This window comes from Ctenopharyngodon idella, chromosome 4 (assembly GCF_019924925.1).
Source record: "Ctenopharyngodon idella isolate HZGC_01 chromosome 4, HZGC01, whole genome shotgun sequence".
NCBI lineage: Eukaryota > Metazoa > Chordata > Actinopteri > Cypriniformes > Xenocyprididae > Ctenopharyngodon > Ctenopharyngodon idella.
This window is the reverse complement of record NC_067223.1, coordinates 978662-1003473: the sequence shown is the minus strand read 5'-3', so window position 1 is coordinate 1003473 and position 24812 is coordinate 978662. Positions and strand designations below refer to the sequence as shown.

The window sequence follows — 24812 nt, the reverse complement described above, 5'->3', positions numbered from 1 at the left end:
AGCCTCGAGTACCTTATTGCTTATATATATATATATATATATATATATATATATATATAATTTAATGTCTTTTTAAGGAAGAGAACAATAAAAACATATGTGTAAATGTTAGGTTCTACATTTTTAATAGCATTAAAATGCACGGAAATGCAAACACAATAGAACAATATGTAATGTAACTAATATTTAAACAGTAAAACATCTTCCTTTTTACTTAGAAATGATTATTTGTTTTGTTCAGTCAGTTACAATATGATGATATGATTCATCATTATCCATTCTTACTTTCTGCCTTAAATATTATATTTCCTGGTGAATATGATAAGATCAGATAAGCTAGCAGGTTAGGCGACGGGCCATCTTCTATGGTGACAGCAATAAATAAAGAAGTTAAACTGACCATTGTTTCAGCACAGTTCACGCTGTATTTTTAGTCCAGTTGTACCCTGTATCTAATCTGACTCAACCTTGAAGAGATGAACATTAGAAAGTGCACGCGTCATTGGGAACCTAAAGCATGCAGGACAAGAGAGCTTTCCTGTTGTCACCTACATGGGTCGTTCACATGACAGCAACACATACATGGTTTTAAACAGTGAGGTTTATGCTAAAAACAAACAATGACAAAATCTGTACTGATGTAGACTCCAATATAGACATTTGCTGAAATTAATCCACATTCTTGCAAATATCAACTGAAAAGATACTTTTTTCAGAATGAGGGGATAAAATTGTATTGTCACTTAATCCTTTATTTTCATAGTCATAGTTTTCACATAATTATTTTTTTTTTTTGTAACTTCAGTCAATATTTCATGTCCATATATTTATTTCTGTCAAGCAGCCTTGTGATAAGCAGGATAATGTACAGTCAGACGGTCATATTTGCATTTGTTCCACTTTATTCCTACCTAGTTTAAAAGTTGACAACACAAAAGATAACTCATAAGATTGTATCAAACAGTGGTGAAAGACGCACATTTCCAAGTATGCTGACAAACTGGAACAATGGAAGTTTCAGTTAAAAATTCTTTACATTTTTTTTTTCAAGTTTTTTTTTTTTTTTTTTTTTTTTTTGTGCTGTCTGTTTGCATTGATCATTATTTTCCTGTTCATCACTGTAAAGCTGCTTTTAAAGAATCTGTATTGTATAAAGAGCTATATAAATAAAGGTGACTTGACTTAAACTGCATTCTCTGCTTTGCTTTACAGGTGTGGTTTGTCACATTCTCATTGAGATGTGAACACATAAGCGTGTCTTTTGTAAAACACTTGGAAATAAAATACTTGTTATTAATTGATTGACTAATGCTAGTGGCTAAAAGAACTAAATTGTGATTGGATACTAAAAGTCTTTGGTAGAAAGTTGAGAGGGTAGTGACTAAAGTTGGCATCATCTAAAGTGGTTCACACTATATTTTTAGACTATTTGTTCATTGCAACTAATCTCACTTAACCTTAAAGAACATTTGACACTGTGAACTCAAAGGCAAAAGAGACAAAGCATGGCTATAAAAGACTGTGGGCCTTCATACATTAAGTATGCATACTACTCAACAATTTGGGGCCAGTAAAAAGTGACATTAACCACATTTATCATTTTACAAAAGATTTCTACAGTCTTCTGACACCGAAGACTGAAAATGCAGCTTTGCCATCACAGGAATAAATTACATTTTGAAAAATATTAAAATAGAAAGCAGTTATTTTGTTGTAATAATATTTTACAGTATAACTTTTATTATTGTATTTTTAGTCAGAGACTTCCTTAAAGGAAAACTTCCTTAAAAGGCTAGGCCAGTAGCTAAGCATACAACAAAACGACTTTTGAGTGTACAGCTCAAGCTGAGTAAATAATGCTAACAAAAGAAAATGAATAGCCTTCAGATGTTTGTACATTGAGTATGAGTAGGACTTTTATTTGACATTGTGTGTGATAAAGACCAAGAATTTGTTGTACTGAGTTAGAGGCGGTTTACACAGAACTCGTTTTTGTTGTTAAAAAAACACGATACACAGGTTAGTGGAACAAAAAAAAAAAAAAAAAAATGGAGATATTTTTTTAGAATAACTTGTCATGCATGAGAAGTCAGCAGTTAAAGATGTCCATCAACACGTGTTTACATTGAAAAACAATGGAAAAGCAGCTCAGCGGAATGGAAAAACGTGTTCTGTGTGAACCGCCCCTTACAATATTTCAGTGTCATTAAACTGTATTCATGTCATCATATGCTAAACAATTGATCAAATGCAAAATAGCCTACTTAAAGTCCATGTAAAGTCAATTCTGAGAATTGCTTCTAAACACTTTATAAATGTTACAAATGTATTGCTGAAACACATTACAAAGACTGTGAACTATGTAGTTCTGAATTGTGGAGTTAGAGCGTTAAACAGTTTTTCACCAATTCTGTGTTCAGGATTTTTTTTTCCGCCCCAACACTATAATAACTACAGCGTATTAGCATCAGTGGCTCACCCGCTCAATTGACCGTTCGCAAAGACCCGCCCCCTTTAGTTACTGTTGCTACGTCCGACAAGCCGTGCCGATCTCTCGCCACACATTATCAGAAATACATCGCGGAGCAAAGAGGACACTGATAACGCGTTGACAGACAAGACAGAGCAGGTTACTTTTTGCAGACAAATTTGGCTGGGTGGTTTATACATTTTTCTGTGGTGTGACAAACTCAAAACACATATTTTAATATTGCTTTACATGGACTTTAAACTTACAGATGCAAATATATACACAAACCAACACATTTTATCCAAAAATATCCAAAAAAATGGTATTATGTACTAAATTTACATTGTATAAATATAAAACATTCAACCTTGTTCAAAGTTCATCCAGTTCACCAACTTCATTCGAAAGGCTGATTCTGCTTGCAAAAGATGCCATCAGTACTACTGTAGGTAGGTGTGTTTTAAAAAAAAAAAACTACCATGTTTGCACTTGACTGAATCATTTGCATTTAGGCTGGATTGTTGGCTACCCACATTCCACGTTTGGAGTGAAAATGGTGGAAAAAATTTTTCAGGTGGAGTCGTTCCACCTCTAACCCATTGCCTAAGATTCTAAAAGAGAAAAATAACAGGTTTAAAGAGATATTTTAAGAAAACAGTAAAAAAATAAAGGTGCACTTTTTGTTGCTGTAACACCTAATAGCATGGATGGATGTTTATTGCCTGTTTAGTTATTTTTTTTAATTCTGCCACTTCACAGTGAAGCTGTTTTGTTAGTTTTTGTTGTGTTTCTTGTCATCTTTTTTTCAGTACACACATCAGTCTTACAGTCTTACAATCCATTAAAATATTATATTCAATGAGTTTTTGCATGTTATTTGCATCTGTTGTGTATTTAGTATGTGTATTGTTTATTGTTATACTGTTTTGTTTTCTTATTTTTCAGTACATCTGTTTGTGCTTTGTAAAGTGTGTTGAGACACGTTCAGTGAGAGGAATGCACCAGAAGTCATCAAAGATGTGGTGGAAATATTAGATAAGTTGTTAGATAAATGTTATTAGATAAGTTGTTAGATAAATGTAAGATAAATGTTAGAGTGAATTCCTCACTCAAACTGAATTCCTCACAGAGGAAAATTTGCTTTCTTTCTGGGAGAAACAAGATCGCTTATTCCCACTACTAGTAGTAGTAATAAGAAGAAGGAGATGAAGAAGATGTTTACTTTACTACTAGTAGTAACAAGGTACTAGGTACTAGTACTAGTAACAAGCAATTGTATGACATGGTTAGTCATATGATTTCAAAATGGCGGTGCCTATGAGGGGGCAACCCACTCCTTGAGGAATAAAATAGCTTTTGCTGGAAGACTGATTATTCATCTCATGTTGTTGTACATCATTGTAATGACATATCTCATAAGTACTATAATTTCTTTAACTGAAAAACTCTTTCAATTAGTGAAAAATTAGTGAGGGCACAGGTGTAAAAAACAAAACACTATGACTTTTTTTGATAATGCCAAAGACAATAGGCTTTCATTACCTGTCTAATAACTCCCAGTCTTCACCCCCCCATTTATCTTTGAATTCTCTGGTGTTCATGCCTCCAATACGATCCATGTCTGACTTGTAGATTCCCATCAAACCATAACCAGCTATCTCCCAAAATCCTATGGAAGAGCAAAGATATTTGAGCTTACTCAACCAATGCCACATTGAAAAACAAATACAGAGTACATTAGCATTATTAGCATGAACTAGATTTTCATTTCCTGTGGGAGGTACCAGTGCCTGCAGAACAGCAGGAAATGTATAGTGTTAATGTATTAGGTAATACTAGGTTTTGGTTTGGCATAAGAGCCACTTTAAACTTCACTGTTCATGACACACTGCCTTGTAAAGGCAAGTAAAGTTTGACAAAAACAAAGTCTATGATATTGTAGTCCCTAAACCTATGAGTTTTTTTCCACCTGTTTTATCGTCAACCTGGCAAAACTGTAAGTCTGATCACTTTAAAAAATAATGAGGTTTGATAAGATTTGTTGAACCCTGGAAACTCTAATTAAAAGTGGAGACCAGTACCATTTGGGGTTCTTGGGGAAGCTCCACAATCTAGCCTCATCACAACTGGAGCATAGACCATTTTCCCCTCAATACAGTATTTTCGTATACTGTTTATAATATTCACAGGATAGTAGAGGTGCAGGTCACAAAGGAACAAAATACTGTGCTCATCCTGAGGAGGAAGGACCAAAGTGAAAACATTCCATTCATTCATTCATTTGTTCAAAAAAGTAGCTTCACAGGAGGAAGAAATCAGAAACATGAAGAACTTTGATCATTAAAATGAGGTTACCTACTTCAACAAGATCTATTCCAGCTTGAAGGCCACCTGTTCTTTGAAAATTACCCTCCATCTTCTTAAACTTGTAACTGTATATATGCAATGTGAAGGGTGACACCATTAGCCATTGATATTGTGCACTGACAAACACACTCATGTACAATACGTTTAAAACAAAGTGTTTTACCTTGGTAATTTTGCCTTTTTGAGTCTTTTCTCAATATCTATGTCAGAGCTGCTGTAGTCTACAATTATTACATTGAAGTTTTTGTCCCCAGTTACCCTGTACACTTTTTCCATTTCCCTGATAAACTGTATGATCCATCTGGCCTGATTTTTCACTGTTTAGAGACAAATAAAGATTACATTCAGAATTTGAAGACATGCATGGACAATATCTGATAATTCAAATCAAAGTATTGTTGCATTCAGTTTAGAAATGGTGCATTCATGTTGTATTGTTGGCATAATTTTAGAATTTTGGTAATACTTTATTTCGATAGTCCACTTTAGACATTCTACTAACTATAAGTAACTTTGCAATCATTAGAGTATTAGTAGACTGTCTGCTTAATATCTGCTAACACTTAATTTTGATGGGCCCCCAACAGACATTCTATAAGAAACTTTGTGACTACATGTCAACTTATTCTACTAATCTAAATCCTAACATCTAACCCTAACCTAACAATCTACTAATAGTCTAATGAGAGTAGTTGCAAAATTATGGTTGACATGTAATTGCAAAGTTATGGTTAGTATGGTTGCATATAACTTATGGTTAGTAGAACGTCTAAAGTAAACCATCAAAATAAAGTGTAATTTGAATTTTTGACTAGAAAAAAACTTTCACTTTGTTGTCATTCTTGTAAATACAAGGTAATTACACAGTAATTATAAGCTAATTACAAGACTTTTGATCATTAAGGCATCATACAAAAACAACCAGAATGGCAGAATTTTTTTTTTTTTTTTTTTTTTGTCAAAAATGTTCAAAATGCTGCAAATCCACTGAGATGGTGATACATAGAGGATGTACATAGAGTTCATGAAAGTGTTGTTCCATCATGTGAACTTTTAGTGCATTACACTTCTGCTGATGAATGAGAATTTCAGAGAGGTGTTTTTGGAAACAAAATTTCACATAGCCTATTGCACTTTATTTCAAGCCTGAAAAGGATCTTTTCGCATTCACCCTCTCAACAAATCAAATGCAAACACTCAGCTTTCTTAACACTCTTAGTGTTGAAAGTTAAAAAATTAAGTTTTTATCATTTTCATTCAGTTATTGGATCTCTACTTATTTTACTGCTAGATATAGCTTAATCTTGATGAATCTTGATTACTTTAACCATGTATTTGGTTTTTAAGTGGATCCATTTTGGTGAGTTGAGCATTTGGAGTCTAAAGACATGAATAGCCCTGAATATCAAATTTGTCATTTTGTAATTATTGTAAGTCCAACAAGACTTGAATGCAGTACAGTTAAAAGACAGATATTGATAAATCTGATTAGTTTCACCTGCCACAATTACATGAACAGTAGCAGATGGGTTCCAGTTGAATGCTTTTGGACTGCAGAGAAACACTTCATTTGATGACTCAAGTGTATAAACATAACGTGAAACAAGAACTTTCTGACCCTGAGGGCCCACAAGTTCCAGTTCCACCAGATAACGACTGCCCACATCCTTGTCTTCACGCCTTACAACATTCACCACATGCAACAAGGAGTAGCCACTGTGGATATGAAAAAAAAAAACAACAACATACTTTTTAAAAAATCATTTATAAAACACAAATATTGTAATACCAAAGGTATGTGGGCACACCACACCTGCTTGTGTAATGTCAACAAAAAAAGGGTCTCATTCTATGAAAAATATTTTATCCACCTATTAGTAACGGGTGCAGCTGAAAAGGCGAAACTTGCTAATTAGGAAGAGGTGTACATACTTTTGCCTATGTAGCATAGGGTAAACTCGCTTAAGTTATGCTTAAGTTGTCTAGAACATATAACTATACAAAGATAATTTAAAAAAGTGACAACTTGCCTCACATTTTGGGGGTAAGATGTGTCTTGTAAATTTAAGGCATTGAGAAAAATGACTTGCATTTCATGTTGATATTCAAAACATCAACATAAATGAATGTTGTAAATTCATAAGATATACGCCAGTTAATAAAAGGTTTAATATTTTGAATATGCAATGAAACAATCTTTTTTTTTTAATCATCTAAACAAAGAAAAGTTAAATTCTTGATAGAAAATTTAAATCCTCCCCCTCCCCCTTGTTTTTTTTTAGACTTTTCTTGAGTGAGAAAGGTTGACAAAGACACAAACCCTAGACAAACTTACCGTGTCTCTTCTCTTGAATGCAATGCTTTCAAAAAGGCTCTAACGATGGACATGGCATGACTTTGGGACATCATAATGTTTCCAGCTGTTCTGCAGGAATTTGCCACAACAGCAGTTTGCTTTAAAGCAGCATTGAGGGGTTTCACGTCATAGACACGCTGCCAAAAAGGACCTTCACATAGATTTTGTAAAATGTTTTAGAGTATTGAATTCAATAATGATTGCATTTGCACTATATTTAGTATATAACTGGAGCCTACAATTGTAAAAAATAATGGTTCTTCAAATGTTCTTTGAATCACTCTAGGTCCAGAAAAAGAACTGTCAAGTCCACAAATAACTTCATAATAAGAACCATTTTATTGCTGTACTGTAGTGTAGCATTAATGATATGGAAATCAAATGTCTCAAACGTCAGGTGAGATTATAATGTGCTTTGTGAAGATAAAACTGTTTACATGTATTTCCTCTTTTTCTAAATTTTGTGTAATTGTACTCTGGGATACAGCTTGTGGGCAGAAAAATTCTTCCTGCTGTCAGCATGTATAGAACAAACAGAACATGTGATTGACTAGTCGGTTATTTCGATTCTAAAAATGTTTTTAAGGTTATATCATAGGTTCTTCTCATTACCATATATATATATATATATATATATATAGGGCTTCGATTTTAATTTATTATTTAGGAATTGATTGTATGATGGAAAATAGATTTTATAAATTTTATATTTCATTTTATATTTTATATTTCATAGATTTTTATAAAGATGCAAAACAGTAGCCTAAAATAATGGCTAAACAGCAATTTAGCTATTAACATTAACCAATCGTCTGCGTGGCCTAGGTGACATCAACCAAAAAGAAAATTTCATGAGCAGAATCCTTCACAATAAGACAGGGATTTCATTTTTCCTATTACTTCAAGGTGTAAAACTCATTCTGGAACCTTTATATTATTAATATCAGGATAAGAGTTTTACCTGTATTAATCTTTTGTACATCAGGGTCTTCAACCTCGATCAGGTAAGTAGCAAGTCCTTTACTAAAAAAGTAAAGCATGTACAATACATGCACAAGTACCATACAGTTAGTTATAAACAAGAAATGCAGGTGAAACTTGTCAACTAATGTGAAGACTACAGAACAAGACAATATCAAGGTGTATTCTGATTAATGCAATACTGTATGCTTCATACCCTTTCTGAAATGATGGATCTTGTTTGTAAAAACACATCTCATCATTCTGATCATTAGTTTGCCTTGTGAAGTCATTTGGGTACACTGAAGAAAACCTAATCTACAAGAAAAAGAAACAAGGCCAAAGATATTCATTAGCTTGACTGTTTACAAGATCTGTCTCTTTAGTGTGGCAAGTTGTCACAATGTATACAATTTATCAATTTAATTACAATATTTAGCAGAAAAAAAAAGTCTAATTTGGTCTTTTGGTAACACTTTACAGTTCAATTATTTTATTTCTTATTAATCTAGGTCAAAGTTTAAATATATTGTTCTTTATTAAATCATGTTATCATGTTTATACTTGAATAGTTATACAGTACTTGTATTGTCATGGGCAGGTTGTGTGTAATCCAAATAGAACATATTTAATAAACAAAGAGAGCTCGGATACAGGCAATAATCCACAGAAATTTAACACGAGACAATGAACAGAAGGAACAGTGGGCTAAAATACACAGGGCAAGATGATTAACCAGACAAAGAACAGGTGGGTAACTAATTAACATCCATGGAAACTAACAATGATGGGAACACAGAAACAGAACAAAACCAAGCTAACATATCCGGTATACATACTGTATACATAACAACCCCTTCTCGCGCTGTAACTGACTAACCAAGTTCAAACTGAGGAGGGAGGCTGTTTATAAAAGCTGTTTGTCTCGTTGGGACTGAAATTTGGTTCCCACAATGTAGGGAATACCTGGACCACACACACACACACACACACACACACACACACACACACACACACACACACACACACACACAGTTCAAACTTAGGCTGCATAAATTAGGTCAGCTGGAACCGGGAACACTTCCTATAACACCAGATGTACTCGTTACATCAGAAGAAGAATGGCATCTACGCTAATATTAGTCCCGAGGTTTACCGTAGTCAGCCGGATCCGGGCCGTATCCAGGTGAGATCGAGGACCTGCACCTTGACACGACCACAATGCAGCCCTGAAGTGTCAACAGAGATTGAGTCAACTACATCATCCACTGTGAAGGCCTCATCGACACGACAGCCAGTGGCACAGTTCCTCAACAAACCGTCCATACCGGCGTAATGAATATGATTATCAACTGGATGGAACTGGAATAAATACTTTGACTGTTGCGATCCCATCGGACTTATGATAGCTGCCTGAATCATAATAAAGCACTGTTCGCCAGAGGAGAACTGGCTCCCCGACTAAGCCTGGTTTCTCCCAAGGTTTTTTTCTCCAGTTTAACACCTGTTTGCCACCTGATGTCACCTGTTGGAGTTTGGGTTCCTTGCCTCTGTCGCCTTTGGCTTGCTTAGTTGGGGACACTTGACATTTGATATTCAACAGTGTTTTGATCTGCCTGCATTGACACCATTGTATGCGAACTGAACTGAGCTGGATGATGACATCACTGTTTACACCAGTGCTGATATAGATAAATTAACTAAATTAATAACTATTGATTCTTACATCGGAATGAATCAATACTGAATTTACTTAAGATGTATAATGACACCATTTTCTTTAAGAGCAAAATTATATACCAGTTATCACTGTAAAGCTGCTTTGACACAATCTGCATTGTAAAAAGCGCTATATAAATAAAGGTGACTTGACTTGACTTGACACACACACACACACACACACAATTTACTTACAGTAGCTATCTTAATGGGGACATTCCATAGACTTCTATAGTCTTTAAAAAAAGCTAGTTATAAATACAATAAATTAACCCTAACAGAGAACTTTTTATACCATTTTTACAAATGAGGACGTCCAATTTATATGTGGTTCTTCATTTTTTGAATACATACATTGAATTCAGACTGTAAATCTCATAAAATATTATTTATTTTGCCAAGTAGTAATTACTAACATTAGCTCTAATGTTAGCATGTTAAGGTTAGCAAATGTTAGCAGAGATTAAAAAATGTTTAACTCACCAAATATACACCTTGATATCGTCCAATCTGTTTATTGAGTATGTAAGTTGGTTTGTAATGGCATTCAGGAAACAAGTCTTTCAGGTAGGATTCATCTAGCATTTTGTCTGGTTAACAGAAAGACAACAATTAAAATGTCATTCAGGCAATTGTAATCATCAAATTTCCATGTAAACTGGAGATTATGCTGACATTTATAGATGTGATCCCGAGGGTCTTCTCTGATCTTGTCTTCTACTGGATGGGGTGACAAGGAAACTTGATCAAAGAGTCTATCGTAACTTGCTTTTGTTTGAGGTATGTGCTCAATATCTCCCAATTGTAGAGAAGATTCATCTGACAAAGAAATGAGTGCATATGTTATTATCATTTTCAATAGAAAATATATTAATATGGCCGGAGAGAGTGCACAGACAAAAAACGGTCCTTGTTAAGCCTGAATATCATTTTTGTTGCCAAAGTACACATAACAGTTATATTTATCCTTGATAAATAAATGCCTTCATAACATCACATTAACAAAATTTTGCAAAACTTTGACCATTTCTATCATCAGGCTCATAATTTTGTCATTTTGAGGCAAACATACCTTCATATAATGATAAAAACTCAGAGGTTATCACAGAAAATATGCCATCGTCATGGTTTAAACGCCACTGCAGAAGAAAAACAGAATCTAAGATCAACAAAATGTACCATGTTAAGTTCATTGTACAAGCTAAACAGTCTTTGTAACACACACATACAGTACATACCGCTACTTCCAGATGATCAACTCCGGTATTCTGTTTTAAAAGGACTTCAAAAAAATATTTCATGCCTTTCACTAACCTAGGGAAGAAAACAGCATCAGTTGGGTTCTACAGTCTTTTTTGAATATGTTTTTGAAATAAAGAATCCAAATGTAAATATCCCATACAAGACAGGTTCGGATGTCTGGGATGCAAATTTCCAATACTCGCCTGGAGCAGTCCATTCATATCCTGTCTGATTTGTAAAAAGAAATATGGCACAATCATAATCTAAGAGATTAAATGTTTCCTTTTTCAAACCATTGAGGAGGATTTAGGCAGTCAAGTCACATTTCATGTCTATATATAGATGCATATACCAAAATTTTAAAACCAAACACTGCATAATCTGCAAACACATTATGCAATAGCTTGTTTCTATATATTTTCCCCCGGTTTCACAGACAAGCCTTAAACTAGTCGTAGACTAAAATGCATGTTTGAGCTGTTTAAACTGAAAGTAATTTGCACTGACATGTCTTAAAATAAGTCAGAGCCATTGTTTTGTCTCATGATGCACACCAGAAATGTTTTTTTCTAGGGTATGTTTATAAAAGCTACTTAAATACCCTAATTGAAATAAAGCCTAATCCCGGCTTAGCCTAAGCCCTGTTTGTGAAACCAGGCCTTTATGATATATAGCATATTTGACTATGTTTATATTTAATAATAAGAGTATCACTAACAGAAATGGTGCTTGGATTTATATACGGTACAAATAGTTATTAAAAAAAAAAAATTAACAGATATAGTTCACCCAAAACTAAAAATTCTGTCATCATTTACTCACCCTCATGTTATTTTAAACCTTTATGACTTTCTTTTTTTTTTTTTTGGAACATAAAAGAAGATATTTTCAAAAAAAATGTTGTCCAAACAATGTAAGTCAAAGGACATCAATCCTGCTTGCCAACATTCTTCAAAATATCTTCTTTTGTGTTCTGCAGAAGAAAAAAATAAATGGAGGTATTCGAAAACAAAACATGATTCATGTTTAGTCATGCACAGACAATTTACATGTTTTTCTGTGTGGCATCCCCTCTTCTTTTTATAACAGTCTGCAAACGTCTGGGGACTGAGGAGACAAGTTGCTCAAGTTTAGGAACAGGAATGTTGTCCCATTCTTGTCTAATACAGGCTTCTAGTTGCTCAACTGTCTTAGGTCTTCTTTGTCGCATCTTCCTTTTTATGATGCGCCAAATGTTTTCTATGGGTGAAAGATCTGGACTGCAGGCTGGCCATTTCAGTACCCGGATCCTTCTTCAACGCAGCCATGATGTTGTAATTGATGCAGTATGTGGTCTGGCATTGTCATGTTGGAAAATGCATATGATGGAAGCATATGTTGTTCTAGAACTTGGATATACCTTTCAGCATTGATGGTGCCTTTCCAGATGTGTAAGCTGCCCATGCCACACGCACTCATGCAACCCCATACCATCAGAGATGCAGGCTTCTGAACTGAGCGCTGATAACAACTTGGGTTGTCCTTGTCCTCTTTAGTCCGGATGACATGGCGTCCCAGTTTTCCAAAAAGAACTTCAAATTTTGATTCGTCTGACCACAGAACAGTTTTCCACTTTGCCACAGTCCATTTTAAATGAGCCTTGGCCCAGAGAAAACACCTGCGCTTCTGGATCATGTTTAGATATGGCTTCTTTTTTGACCTATAGAGTTTTAGCCGGCAACGGCGAATGGCACGGTGGATTGTGTTCACCGACAATGTTTTCTGGAAGTATTCCTGAGCCCATGTTGTGATTTCCATTACAGTAGCATTCCTGTATGTGATGCAGTGCCGTCTAAGGGCCCAAAGATCACAGACATCCAGTATGGTTTTCCGGCCTTGACCCTTACGCACAGAGATTGTTCCAGATTCTCTGAATCTTTGGATGATATTATGCACTCTTTGCAATTTTTCTCTTTTTTCTCTCCTTTCTGATATTGCTCCACTATTTTTCGCCACAGCATTGGGGGAATTGGTGATCCTCTGCCCATCTTGACTTCTGAGAGACACTGCCACTCTGAGAAGCTCTTTTTATACCCAATCATGTTGCCAATTGACCTAGTAAGTTGCAAATTGGTCCTCCAGCTGTTCCTTATATGTACATTTAACTTTTCCGGCCTCTTATTGCTACCTGTCCCAACTTTTTTGGAATGTGTAGCTCTCATGAAATCCAAAATAAGCCAATATTTGGCATGACATTTCAAAATGTCTCACTTTCAACATTTGATATGTTATCTATATTCTATTGTGAATAAAATATAAGTTTATGAGATTTGTAAATTATTGCATTCCTTTTTTATTCACAATTTGTACAGTGTCCCAACTTTTTTCGAATCGGGTTTGTACTTTCACTGTTCATTTTATTGCTCTAACATATTTTATCTTTCAGTTAATAGCACACGGCTTATTTAGAGCTGCTTCAGCAGGGCTCAGTGCTAAGGATTTTTTTTCTACTGGCCTGGTTGGGTCAGTGGTTTAAAAGTTTGAAATATCACAATTCTCTATCACAATTTTAATACTACAGCAAAAACTATTAGACTAATTAATGTAAATTGAAGACAAGTAAACTGTCACACGTATTCAGTTTTGCTTGTTCATAGATCCGTTTTCATGGACTTTTTGTTTGTTTTACTTAGTTTGTTTAATTACATTTACTTCATGGACATCCTTCTCTGATATATCCATTCTGCTTTCTGTTTGCTCTGTTGTCGGTGTTTCTTCGTCACAAGCACTGCACTGTACGCACTGTAGGGTATTGGTAGTTGGTATCTGAGCTTTTTAATGAGTACAAATACATGAGCACAGTGTCGGTGCATCCCTAGTTATTTTTTAAAGAGCCTGAAATATGATGGTTTGCCTTTTAAATGGAACTCAACTGTGCGTGAGCCAGTGTCTGAAGCACATGTGGAAATGTTGATTGGCCAACAGCGTGGTCAAGTGACGTAACATCAGCACGTCACTGAGATCATAAATAAAAATGCACAACACCAGCTACTTTGTCTTCAGGAAGCTGTTTCTTTGTGTGTGTGGAAATTCTTGTGTGTTTGTGGGGAGCAGACATCCTATCTAGCAGGGGCTGAGGCCAGGGGATTGGAGACTCCACCTGGAGGTGGAGTCGATTTGGCAGAGGTTCAGCAGAGCGGAAGTGGACTTGTTCACCTCAGCAGACTTGACCCACTATTCACTCTGGTTTGCCCTCACATCTCCATCTCCAATTGGGCTGGATGCCATGGTACAGACGCGGCCAAGGCTGCATCTGTACGCCTTTTCCCCTGATCGCTCTGCTTCATGTTGTCCTAGTGAAGCTTCGTCTCAAGGAAGGCTGTCCTTTGGAGATTTCTGACCAGGAGGGACCTTCTGTCCCAGGCACAGGGGTCGATTCTCCACCCCTGGCCAGAGATTTGGGAACTGTGGGTCTGGCCCCTGAGAGGTGCCAGCTCATAGATTCTGGTCTCCCAACTAAGGTTGTTGAGACCAACCTAAATGCTAGCACTCCCTTCTGCACTCAGCACTACATTGACCCAGTCCACTACTTAGTGCTGGTATTCTTGCAGGATTGTCTTCTGGCAGGACTATCACATGCTACTCTTAAAGTTTACTTGGCCACCATTCTGCTAGCTAAGTTCACTTTTGATGGAGCCTTTTTGGGCGGTATACCCCTTTGTCTCATTTTATGCATGGTGCCAGATGGCTAAGACCTATTTGCACACTGCAATTTCCTGGAATCATTTTATAGTCCTGGAAGGCTTATCAGATGCTCTGTTTGATTTCCACATGCATTTATGGATGTTTATTGTTGAACTGGACTGACACCAGACTTTGACTCCTTTGGGTTAATCCGTTCCTTAGACCAAAGGTTATGTGTTTGTACACACTTCACAACCTTTAATCATTTTTTCAGTATGGCGACACGGGTATTAACGTTCCTATAGCATCAACGTCATGACACAGCATTGAGTTCCATTCGAAAGGGAATTAGCTGTGTCTTCTGTCAAACAATTAAAATATGGTTACATGCATTTCAGGAGTATATTTATGGTCTTGGTGTGTGACTCTACATCATGATTAATGTTTTCCACATGTTGGCTTACATCGGAATGACATCAGGGTGAGTAAAGACAGAATCTTCTTCCACCAGTGTGATAAACTGCATAATTTTATATTTACTTCCATAGTAAATCTCAACCACTTGAATCTCTAACAAACACACCCACATTTACAGCAGATATTACCTCACCAACACGGGCGAGAAGTTGAAGGTTTTCTGGACTTTCATTTAAACTTAGCCAGAACTCTGAGTTATCATCAGAGGCAACAGCAAAAATATATTCTTCTATAAACAGAACAATATCAGTGCATTTGTTAATTGCCTCTATACGTGTATAATTACATTAAATATACAATAAAAAAACCTTTTATTCTCATGCTGGACCTACCAGTTTCTGAAGGATGAAGGTAGCCAAAGATTCTCAGACCATAATTTTCCCATTGAGGGGACACAGCAAGTCTGCTCACCGTAGTACGCACCTTTATAAAACACAATGATTATATTATACATTGAGACTATCATTGTTAATAGTAGACAACTAAATGTGTAGAACTTACATTTGGAAATAATGGATAGAGCAGGTTATTCTTAAGTTGATCAAGGGATCCGCCACAACAGTCTTCAAAAATGTGCATGTTCACTCGACCCTGAGGGGAAGATAAAAAATAAAGGATCAAAGTGGTTCTCAATCTTTTTGACTCAGTGACACCCATAGTCCAAAACAATGTATTTCTACTGTAATTATTACAAAGATGCTTATTTTCCAAATTTTTATTTAACAGAAAGTGTTGACATATTAACATATTAAAAAAAATATTAGGGGTGGGAGAAGAAAAAAAATGAAAAATTGAGTTTACATTTTGATTGTTTTTAGCATTTCAATGCAGCTATATTATTTTAATATTATAATATTAATATAAATTATATTAACAATAATAAATTAATCTTATTTTAATTTTGGGAGATCTTTTTCTTGGAAAAAAGTTGTATGGTAGAATGCTTAAACACTTCCTCAGGAGTCTCTTAGTAGATTTAATATGTTTAATATGTATATATAAGGTTATTAGAAATGTTTTGGTTTTGAATTATTTATTGTTTTATGAATCGGTTGAGTAAATTATTGAAAGTCTCAATTCCCCAGATGTGGCGCAAAAATAACATCATAAGTGGTTGTCGCCACCTAGTACTGTCAGGAAATACCAGGTTTGAAGACAGCAATATGGTGAGAATAACAGGTTTTATTTGCAGAGCTGCAGATACTGGACAAGCAGGTAAGTAAACTTAATAAATCAGATGAAAATTAAAACACAGAATGGATAACCAGAGTCTTTTACTTTGTTACTGGTTATTTTCCAATTATCACTGTGAAGCTGCTTTGAAACAATCTGTATTGTAAAAAGCGCTATGTAAATGAAGATGACTGGTGGTGTTGGATCTTGTGGATTTGTGACAGATGATGGCAGAGAGTACACACTTAGAATCACCAAGGAGGTGAGAAGACAGATCGGTGGAGAAAAATGAAGACTCAATGAGCAGGTAGGAAATCATAGTAGAATCACTAGAGGTAAGCATTCAGGTAAGTGAGAAGTGGAGTGAGAAGTGTGTGCTCTTATAGTGCTCTTGATGAGTGCACTGATTAAAGACTGGTGCTGGTGCTCAGTACATAAGTAATAGTGGTCGTTGTGAGGGAGTGACGATGGAGACTGGTGTATCCGTGACAGTGTATAAGGAGCGGTGCATAGGTAAATGCCTTTTTGAGTAAATACATGGCCTGTGTGGCAGTGGAATTCCAGGACAGAGACTTGGACCTTTTCTAGAGGACATCCTTCTTGAGGATCAAGGACCCCGACGTTGTGGAGGCCACACTCTGCTCCGAGGTGCTGGACGATCTGGATGTGTAACATGGAAAGCGTCTCTTGGGACCCAAGATCTTTCTTCTGGTCTATACCCTTCCCAATCCACTAGATATTCTAGATGGCCGCCACGGCGCCGGGAGTCCAAGATCTATTGTACCGCATACACAGGTCCATTATCCAGGATCATCAGTAGGAGGGCCTTGTCTATGGGACAAGGCTCTGTGGGGTAATCAGACACAGGAGAGTGGTAAGGTTTTAGCAGAGACACATGGAGCGTGGAGTGAATACAGTAGTGAACAAGTAACTGGAGCTAGTAGGATACTGGGTTGACTTGGCGGATGATGGTGAAGGGGCCAGTGAATCTGGGATTTAATTTCTTGCAGAGCAGGCACAGCTTGATGTCCCTTGTGGAGAGCCATACCTTCTGCCTGGGCTGAAATGAAGGAGTGTTATCGGCATAGCTCTTCTGGCGGTGCTCTGCCCTCTGAAGGTCGTGATGTGCAGCGTCCCAGATCCTCTTACTTTCCTGGAACCAGTATTCTACTGATGGAACATCCAACGGTTCCCCGGATGGTTTCTCAGGAATCATCTGATCTCTTTCACCTTCCTCTCAGCTTGCCTGTTCGATTGGGGATGGTAGCCTGAAGAGAGGCTCACAGTCACACTCAGGAGAGTGAAAAAGGCCTTCCAGACTCTGGAGATGAATTTTGGACTCCGATTTGGTCTGGAGCATGGAGTCGAGAAAGTGCTTCAGCCTTCACATTCTTTGTGCCTTGGGAAATATAGGGAAACTTGAAATCGAGACGAGTGATGAAAAGTGCCCAACAGGTTTGACAAGGGTTCAGATGTTTGGCATCTCTCAAATATTCAAAGTTCTTGTGATCAGTAAGAACAATAAATAGAGGCCTGGCGCCCTCCAGCCAATGCCTCCACTCCTCAAGAGCCAGTCTGATTCACAGTTGCCGATGTCATAGTTCCTCTCTGCCGGGGTGAGTTTCTTGGAGAAGAGGGGACATGGATGGAGTTTGGCTGGAGTCCCCTGCTGCTGAGAAAGCACTTCTCCAACTCATGTAGAAGCATCTACCTCAACGATGAAGGGTTTGACAGGATCGGAGTGTACAACGAACGGTGTTTGATAACCACCTTCTTGAGTTAATTCATAGCCTGTGTGGCGGTGGAATTCCAGGACAGAGACTTGGGCCTTTTCTTGAGGAGATTGGTGAGAGGACTGGTTAGTGTACTGAAGTACTTGATGAAGTGACAGTAAAAAATGGCAAATGCTAGGATTTTTTTGCAGTTTTTTTACTGAAGTTGGAATGGGACCAGTACTGCTTCTTCCTTCCCTTCGTCCATTTGAATTCCATTCTTGCTGATGTTGTATTCTAGGAACTATCCAAACCTTTGTCCTTCTTGGCCACAAAGAAGAAACACGAAGCAGCAGGGGACACTGAAGATCAAATGTACCCTTGGCTTCCTCGATGAACTCCTCCATGGCCTTCTGTTTAGGGATGGATGGTGGATAGATCTTTCCATGGGGCACTGGCTCACACAGAAGTTCCATGCCTGATGTGGAGGCAGTTTTGGGACAGAAGACGTTACTGAAGTGGGCATAACAGGGAGGAATTTCCACTGGTTGCTGATCAATGTGGCTTTTGAGGAGGTAGAATTGACAGACAGCACCTTTTCTCAATGTGGAAGGATACATGGAAGGTCAGGGAAACATTTGAGAAAACAGACTTCTCCACACTTCAGGACTTCTCCTGTCAACCAAGACATAGATTATGTCTGATGATCCAGGGATGCCCTAGAATAATGCCAGTGATGGATCACTGCAGAACCAGGAAGTTGATGGATTCATGATGTAAATGGCAGACTTGGAGATGTACTGGACCCACATGAGGACTGCTGGCCCTTTTGGTCTTTCATACAGCTCCTCACATGATGGGCGACCCGGATGGAGAGTTGGATAAATTGCTCGAGGCCGATGGTGTCATCGTATGCGGAGAGATGCAGCCATAGGTTTGGCTCCAGTCCTTGCTGGTAGGTGGTGAGGAGAGAGCATTCATTCCATTTGCTGGCTGCCGCTAAGGTGTGAAATTTAAGGGCATAATCATTGATTGACATTCTTCCTTGTTTCAAATGATACAATTGCTCACCAACTGATGAATCACTAGGTGGTTAACCAAACACTTCCCAGAAATGGACAACAAAACTGTCCAGAGATTGTGTAACAGGACTGGCTTGCTGCCAAATTGTCTCTGCCCACTGGAGCACTCGCCCTGTCAGCAAAGAAATTACAAAGGATATCTTGGTTCGCTTGGTGAGAAAAAACGGTGCGGCTGCATCAGGGCCAGTGACCACTGAAGCAGTAATCCACTGCAGTCCTCCGTCAACCCAGGGCGCTGGGTTGGTCATGGGACTGGCAGCATACTTGGCAGGAGAAGAAGTGTTGGGTCTGGTGACGGAAGTGGTGGTGGTGAGAACACGGCGAAAAGTATCTACAGTTTCTGCGCTGAGGGCATCATGTTTTGCTTCAGAATGTCACAGTACATGTTGGAATCCATGTTTCCCTCAATGAAGCAGAGCTCCCCAGTACCAGCAGCAATCATGCAGCCCCAGACCATGATGCTACCACCACCATGCTTGACTGTAGACAAGACACAATTTTCTTGGTACTCCTCACCAGGGCGTCGCCACACATGCTGGACACCATCTGAGCCAAACAAGTTTATCTTAGTCTCATCAGACCACAGGACATGGTTCCAGTAATTCATGCTCTTGGACAGGTTGTCTTCAGCAAACTGTTTGCGGGCTTTCTTGAGAACCAGCTTCAGAAGAAGCTTCCTTCTGGGACAACGGTCATGCAAACCGACTTGTTGCAGTGTGTGGCGTATGGTCTGAGCACTGACAAGCTGACCTTCCGCTTCTGCAACCTCTAAAGCAATGCTGGCAGCACTCATGCATCTGTTTTTTGAAGCCAGCTTCTGCACCTGACGCACAGCACAAGGTCTCAACTTCTTTGATTCAACTTCTTTGGCCTATTCCGAGTGGAACCCATCTTGGAAAACCTCTCTCTATGACCCTGGCCACTGTGCTGTAACTCAGTTTCATGGTGTTATCGATCTTCTTATAGCCTAGGCCATCTTTGTGGAGAGCAACAATTCTAATTCTCAAATCCTCAGAGAGTTCTTTGCCATGAGGTACCATGTTGAACATCCAGTGATCAGTATGAGAGAATTGTACTCAAAGCACCAAACTGCTCTAATACAAGATACACACATTTGTATGGTCAAGCAGACAAAAACATGAACATGATGAATAGGACATGTGGCTTTGCATGGTTAAATGACATACAACTGTTATCACTTAGGGTCTACTCACTTTTGTTGCCAGCTATTTTGACAATAATGGCTGTATGTTAAGTTATTTTCAGAGGACAGTAAATCTATACTGCTATACAAGCAGCACATTGACTACACTAAAATATATGCAAGATTCATTTCTATAGTATTGTCCCTTGAGAAGATATACTAAAATGGCGAGGGGTGTACTCACTTTTGTGAGATACTGTATGTCACCATCTTATGGTTGCTTTGACAAGAAAACATTTTTCAAAATTTAACAGATTATTTGAAAAATAATTCAGAAAACGTCTTTCAAATTTAAATCACAATTCACTTAATAAAAGTAATCTTATTCACACCTGAAGCATTTTGATTGGCTGTTGGTCATCAGCAAACTTTTCCTAGAAAAGTCCCAGGAAAAAGAAAATATTTATTTTAAATCAGGGAAATGGGATAAAAATTGTCTTGACTCTGGTTCAAGGTATTGTACATAAATCATGATGATGACAAACCTACAAGTCAAAAATCTTACCTCAATCTCCTCTGCCTCAGGAGGTTCCTTCATCTTGGTGATATCTTCATTTACATTTGTTACTGCAGGCCGTTGAGGAAGCAAAAATATACAAAGCAAAAGTATGTAAATGCATTCAAAATTTGAATGGTTCACATACTGGATTCACAGAGCCAAGATTGACCCCTTTCATGATTTTCAAATGTATGAAATAGCAACTAAATTTACAAATGTTTCCATTTATTTTCTTTAATAATATATTGGATGGTGATTTATCATCCAGTACATGCTAAAGCCATCTTCAACCACTATAAAACTAAAGCCATCTATAAACCACTACAGTTTGAAGGTGAAATGTCCCCTGGGCGGTGCCATAACGAGTTTTATTTTCTTCAATACAGAAGATGCTTAAATAATGACAAAAAGATCAATACCTCTAAAATAATTTATATTTTAATATGAATTATAATTTATATATTAAAGATATGGTAACACTTTACAATAAGTTTAATTTGTTATGTTGTATTAAGATGTATTAACTAAAATGAACTAACCATGAGCAATACATTTGCTACTGTATTTGTTAATCTTTGTTAACCTTAGTTAATAAAAATACTGCTGTTCATTGTTTATGTTAGTTCATAGTGCATTAACTAATGTTAACAAATACAACTCCTGATTTTAATAATGTATTAGTAAATGTTGAAATTAACATTAACAAAGATTAATAAATGCTGTAGAAGTACAGTTTATTATTAGTTCATGTTAACTAATGAACCTTATTGTAAAGTGTTACCAAATATTTTAATTAATAAAATAATTAAATATTTTAATATATTATTAAATGATGATGATAATAATAATTTATTTACTTTTAACTCAACCAAAACCCTAACCATAATCTTTTAATCTTTTAATGAGCAAATGCTCATTTTACATCCCTTAATTTGTCTTTCTCTAAGACTTAGGCCAGGGGTGTCCAATCCTGCTCCTGGAGGGCCACCATCCTGCAGAGTTCAGCAACCTAACAAATAAACAAACCTGAACCAGCTAATCAAGGTCTACTAGGCATACCAGAAACTCCCAGTCAGGTTTGTTGAGGCATGTTGTAAATTGGAAGTGTTACAACTAACCCATGTTACAACCATCCCCAGTCTCCTCTACTAAAAACGGAAAACATGATACAGACGATAACATTGTCAAAACGATCCCTGTTCACTTGGATCCATGAAAACGACTAAAAACGCTGCATTATACTGCCAGGCTAGTAGTCAGTGGCTTTCATATGGTTTTCAGGCCCCCAAAACGCAGTAGTCATGTAAATGAACACTCAAAACGCATAAAAAAGTTTTCAGTTTTTAGCTGAAAATGGTGTCGTGTAAAGGGCCCCTCAGAGGAGACCATGCAAAGCATTTTCTGATGCACTGAAAGTACAGTCCATCAGTTTGTGCAATCCTTCAGATTTCATACATGCGAGATCTGGGAGTGCTACAGGAAACATCAACAAAACATTTGAATTAGGATAATTGACACCAAAGTAAAAAGGCTGTTCTTTTCCATACTTGTACACTATATTCCACATATTCTGAAACTGATTAACTGATAACCTGCAACCTTCCCTCTAATCTTTGTTTCAAAAGTGCTAAGTGCTTTTAGTCACACTTAGTGGATATTTTAATCTCTGAAAGTGGAAACACAACTAAATAAAGTATACTGTTAAATGAAGGGTGGAGTAGCAGAAAATGGCAAACCAAATGAAACATTACACCTTAGTCTTGCACATTTAATTCATGTATGGATCTGACATTTTATGAATGGCTGTTTGACCAAGTCAGTTATATTCCTCTTAGTTTCTTGCTTTCAAACTGTTTCTAAATTATCTGGCGTTCTGATATAGATCTTAGGACATGAACTCCATTGCATAAATCATTGACTTAGAGTATGAGAAAATTAACATTTAAGAAAGACTAAAAGCATAAAGCATTAAATAAACTAATCCAGCTTAAAAAATTAAAGTTGACTCACCAGCAGGCAATTTTTTTTCTCTTGCGTACACATGATTTACTCCAAAGGATAAAAAAACATAAAATACAATACACATAATGAGTAGATAAAATGAATACCACATCACCTTGCGCTTGTTAATAGCTCTCACAACAAACATTTCGCTAGACACTGAGCCTGGTATGATGCACAGGATGCATTATGCTATGTTCTAGACACCACTGTCACACAAAGAAAACCGGCTAAACAAGTTAGGAGGAACTTTGTGTGACAAGGAGTAGTTAAATGCTCTGTTGGCTCTAGTTCACAATCTCTGGACAAGTTTTGCATTTGATACATATCTACCTGCATTACTTTTATCATATAGACAAAAGGGGTGGAAAAATGGGTAAAACAAAAAACAAAAAAACATATAAAATGTCCTATCTGAATGACTTACTGTGAAGATCACATGATATCTTGATCTCTTGTGTCCTTCGAAAATTCTAATTTCTTGTTGATCTATGATCTGTGCAATTTTCATGAAGTTATGAGCAAAAACACCACGTGAAATCTACATATTTGTTTTCAGTTATTGCCTGTGCGCTGTTTTTGTTGTAAACTCAATTTCATAATTACCGAGGTCACAAAACAGCCTCTAGTTTGCTAGGGGGGTATTTTGATTTCCCTGGTGTAAATATGTGCATAGGCGGAGGGTGTGTAAGGCTGAGGAAGGCTTAGCCTTCCCCTGGCCATGGGTCAAAAATTAACTAGGGCTTGGCCAAAAATGCAGCTGCACATTTAAACTAAATCTAGTAATAAAGTGAAACTGAAAATTAAACGAAAAGTGTCGATTGCGGCATTGAATATTGATCATCTGCTCATGTTGCGTTATACTTTTTACGCATTTTACAGGTCTGTGCACTGCTCAGTCTCATCATAAACAGATAAACATAAACAGATTTGGTGATTGTGCTCTTGAGAGCGTCGAAACTAATATAAACAGGTTTATCTATTTACAACGTGTTTTTGCAGGGTTGAACAATGTAGCCAATCACAAACATATCTGATGATTTCTTGTCCAGTGCTGAGATCTGCACACTCAAATCCTCTCATTATAATTTAACTTTTAACAAAGAAGTATAGTTATTATGTAGGCCAAATAAGATATTCATTGTACAGTCAACTTAATCGATTAGTAGAACTTTGTGAGATCGCGATGAACTATGAGCGACAGTTTAGTGATTATAAAGGAAGCGGTTTTATGCACGTTTTCTAGGCCTAATTCATTCAGAATTTGAAGAATTTTTTTTTTTTTACGTTTATGCTGGGATGTGTAGGTTGCTGATAGGCGATTCATGTTTATTTCATGACATAGACTTATGTGTTTTTATGGAGGTATGGCATCTAGCCTTACCCTAGTGTTGGTTCACCCTCCGTCTATGAATATATGCATTTTAAGACGTTTGAGGGCCAAAAAAATTGATGATAATAGCTTTAAAACCATGTTGCAATGAATGATCCACAAACCATTTTTACAGTAGTAGTTATTATTCTTTTTTAACATTAGTTAATAAAAATGCAACTGTTCATTGTATTTCGTGTCAGCTCAGGTCCATTAAATAATATTAACCAATACAACTTTTAACTTTTAATAATGCAGTAAATGTTGAAATTAACAGCAACTAAGATAAACTCCGATGTTGAATGACCAAATAAGCTTATAAAATTCATACACCCTACATGGATGAGTAGCCTACATAGTGCATAAGTAGCCTACATAGTGTATAAGTGTATAGTGTATAGTGCGTCATTTGGGACACAACTCAACCTTCCCCACTTCGTTTTTTTCGTTTAGTGCATCATCTGGATATTTAAAGTGCACTTTTTCTTTTTGGAATTTTCAGTGTGAACACACTA

The 24812-nt window shown here is 36.9% G+C and overlaps 1 protein-coding gene across 3 annotated transcripts; it reads right to left on the bottom strand.

Moving 5' to 3' along the window:
* Positions 1-1898: 1898 nt before the first annotated feature.
* b4galnt3a (beta-1,4-N-acetyl-galactosaminyl transferase 3a) lies at positions 1899-23499 on the bottom strand. 3 transcript variants are annotated; one of them, XM_051892127.1, is made up of 20 exons: positions 22935-23499; positions 20931-20992; positions 20758-20799; positions 15756-15845; positions 15587-15677; positions 15383-15483; positions 11275-11342; positions 11111-11186; positions 10945-11011; positions 10548-10691; positions 10356-10462; positions 8371-8471; positions 8155-8216; positions 7173-7344; positions 6336-6553; positions 5001-5154; positions 4830-4902; positions 4552-4705; positions 4013-4139; positions 1899-3081 (listed from the first exon to the last, which is right to left on the bottom strand). In XM_051892127.1, exons 1-20 carry the CDS (start codon positions 23071-23073, stop codon positions 2979-2981), a joined length of 2151 nt encoding a protein of 716 aa, XP_051748087.1. In that variant the 5' UTR covers positions 23074-23499; the 3' UTR covers positions 1899-2978. The 3 variants fall into 3 exon arrangements, with proteins under 3 accessions (XP_051748087.1, XP_051748088.1, XP_051748089.1); XM_051892128.1 differs by having other exon boundaries at positions 23041-23085; XM_051892129.1 differs by lacking the exons at positions 15587-15677; positions 15756-15845; positions 20758-20799; positions 20931-20992; positions 22935-23499 and having other exon boundaries at positions 15388-15459.
* Positions 23500-24812: the final 1313 nt, after the last annotated feature.

Excerpts from the sequence above, each read along its gene's own strand:
- b4galnt3a (XM_051892127.1), bottom strand. The coding sequence starts at position 23,073 with ATGTTTGTTGTGAGAGCTATTAACAAGCGCAAGGTGATGTGGTATTCA. Across the intron at positions 10,692-10,944 it reads GTTTTTATCATTATATGAAG|ATGAATCTTCTCTACAATTG; the intron begins GTATGTTTGCCT and ends TTTCTTTGTCAG. Across the intron at positions 10,463-10,547 it reads TCGGGATCACATCTATAAAT|ACAAAATGCTAGATGAATCC; the intron begins GTCAGCATAATC and ends TCTGTTAACCAG.